This window comes from Oryzias melastigma, linkage group LG12 (assembly GCF_002922805.2).
Source record: "Oryzias melastigma strain HK-1 linkage group LG12, ASM292280v2, whole genome shotgun sequence".
Lineage (NCBI taxonomy): Eukaryota > Metazoa > Chordata > Actinopteri > Beloniformes > Adrianichthyidae > Oryzias > Oryzias melastigma.
Window position 1 is genome coordinate 11,833,685 of NC_050523.1, and position 2,676 is coordinate 11,836,360.

At 36.7% G+C, this 2,676-nt stretch overlaps 1 protein-coding gene across 3 annotated transcripts in view; it reads right to left on the reverse strand.

The window, feature by feature from the left end:
• rgs3a (regulator of G protein signaling 3a) overlaps positions 1–2,676 on the reverse strand; it is a 126,372-nt gene that overhangs the window by 64,003 nt on the left and 59,693 nt on the right. For all 3 annotated transcript variants that reach the window (XM_036214430.1, XM_036214432.1, XM_036214431.1), the window contains one exon: positions 2,404–2,515. In XM_036214430.1, coding sequence (XP_036070323.1) covers positions 2,404–2,515 — 112 coding nt within the window. The remainder of the gene's footprint in view (positions 1–2,403; positions 2,516–2,676) is intronic.

The window sequence follows — 2,676 nt, forward strand, 5'->3', positions numbered from 1 at the left end:
TTTTCAGCTTTTTTTTAAGAGTGTAATTCATTTACTTGTATATAACAAAGGTTTTGTCCATCTATACATATTAATAAAATTAAGAAATAAAACAAATAACTATATTAAAGAGGCAAATTGTTTAAAGAAGTTTTTTTTCTTTTAAAAAAGAGGCTTAAATATGAAATGTTTCCCTAAAAACACACCAGAGGTCACTGTTGTATTAGTTTTTGATTTTCAAAATTCACCAGCTTGAAATCAGAAAGACTACTAGTAAAAATATTTAAAATTTAATTTAGAAATGAATCTTTATACATTTATATCCTTTATTTTTCATGAATGTCCACATTTTGACAAATTATTTTGGTTTTGAAAAGACCAAAATGACAATTTTAGCTTAAATGAACCCCTAAAGTAGAGTGTTTTTTTTGTAACCTACTGTTTTCCTTTCCTTCTTTCTTAAATTTGGTGACACAAATGGTCATTACTGTGTAGATCAAGGTTAAACACTCATGTGTTTTTAAAGTATTCTTTACAGATTCCAGTTTCCCTCAGCCTGTATGTTAGGGTAATAGGAACACAGGAAAGCCCTTTTATTGAACTTGTCCATGTGCACACACACAAATGTGAAACATGCCCAGGCTAAAATAAACACAATCCTCCAGCACCTCTTTCCTGAGTGACGCTGCTGAAGCAAAATAACAATGACAGGCAGCAGGGTGGAGGTGGAGATCTGTGTCTGTGTGTGTGTCCTCGCGTGAAAAAAAGACTCACAACGCCTCCTGCCTCCCCACCCTGGTGGCTGCTGATTGTTTGGGAGAAGGATGGAGGTCAGATGTGACCCAGAGGATATCAGCTGTGCCTACAGAGAACTTTTTGATTTTCAGCGGGGGGATATTCTTAACACAATTTTTTTTTCCTTCGCACAAAGCACAGCGGTGGAAGGGGTGATGATCTTTGGTTTTTTTAGCCACAGGACCTGACACTTTGAGTCAACAGTGAACTCTTATATATGCTGTAGTATTCTGAGGTCAAATGGCAGCTTTTTGTCCAAAAGTTAGAGATCAGGAGAAACTGGGAATATGAAAAACAAAGATAACCTAAATAGATTGGCTGCAAAACATCATAAAATGTTTAAGAATCAAGATGTTGCAAAGACATCCTCGAGTTTTAGACCAACTCCAAGAAAAATCTTGTTTTTGTTTTAATGTGACATTTTTTTTTTTTTATGGAGGACATATATAAAGAAAGTGAAGCTTAAATTTGCATTTCTAAGTATTATTTTATTCTGATCACTGTGAATCAGAAGCAGATGAAAAAATACTGGTAGAAAAATCGCTTGTTTGTGACAAATAAAAAAATACACAAGCTCCTCTTCATTCTGATCCATAGACAAATAGATCAATTTACGCCTTTGTTTTCCTTTTCCGAGTTGGTGTCTAACTAAAAACTGTAGGCCTGGATAGCTTTAATATTGCTTGGCATTTTTGTTTCACCGGTAATGTGAGGTTGGGTGTTGGGAGGAGTTGTAAGCTAGCAGGAGAGAGTCTAAACAGAGAGCTCTCAGCAACAGGAAGGGGTAGTGGGGTTGCTCTGCACCAACAGTCCCACCCACAACTTAAAATTCTCATAAACTACTGCAGAAACTATGTTCTAGAAAATGACATTTTATACTTAAAACTGTGTAATCATAATTAAAAGATCACAAGGAACACTAAAACAATAGATCCAAAGAAGAACAGAGTGATTCTTTAACTATTTTAAAGGGTGTCAGAACTGCAGAGACCTTTAATAATACTTTACAACAGTTTTAATATATTTCCTTAAAGCTTTTTCAGCTTATAAATTTCCACAATCTATCATACTCCTTCATCTCAGATCTCAAACGTTATGAAACCGAGGCACTGGTGTTCTCTCGCTCTGCCAGCTCATTGTCTGATTGCATCTGGAAGAACAGACTGTTAACGCAATGATGAGTTCTCACTTTTTTTTCTGTGTCTTGAGCCTCTCCTGGCTCCAGAGCTTGACCCCTGTCCCTTTCACTGAAGATGTTTACAGCGTGCCTTATTTATTTGATTAGCCTGGGTTCTGGGCAGACTTGATGGCTAAGGTATTCTGTCCCAACTGCCAGAGGAGATGGTTGTTTACACCAGTGCGAGATAAGGAGACAAAGCAACAGGATATTGGGCACTCACTCCATAAATATCCTTTGGTCAAAGTCATGTGAAAATAACTCTCACTTTTGTAACTGGTTCTTTTTCATTTCAGTTTTAACTGTGAAAGGCTAAATGTTGCTAAACCTGATTGTAGTTTTAATCAATTTCATTTTTTTTTATTAATTTTCAAGCATGTAGGAATAATAACAATTTCACAGTTGACTGTAAGGCTGGGATTGATGCATTCTGTGTAATCAAAATGACATACCATCCTGGAGCCGAAGGTGTCGGAGGAACAGTGGACTCTGAAGGACGTTACACCTGCCTGGTTCGGTTTCTCTTGTGACGAGCATCAAGTCACTGTAGACAAACACGGTCACCTAAAAGAAAAAAAAAAAAAAAAGTGAAATATTAAGATTACAAGCAGGAACAGGAAGTTCAAAAGAAAGGGGTGAGGGGCAGTGGGTGGTTAAGTGGTGAGACTTGTTTTGCACATGTGGATTTTTGCTCTTTTTGGCTTTACACCTTGAAAACACGTCGA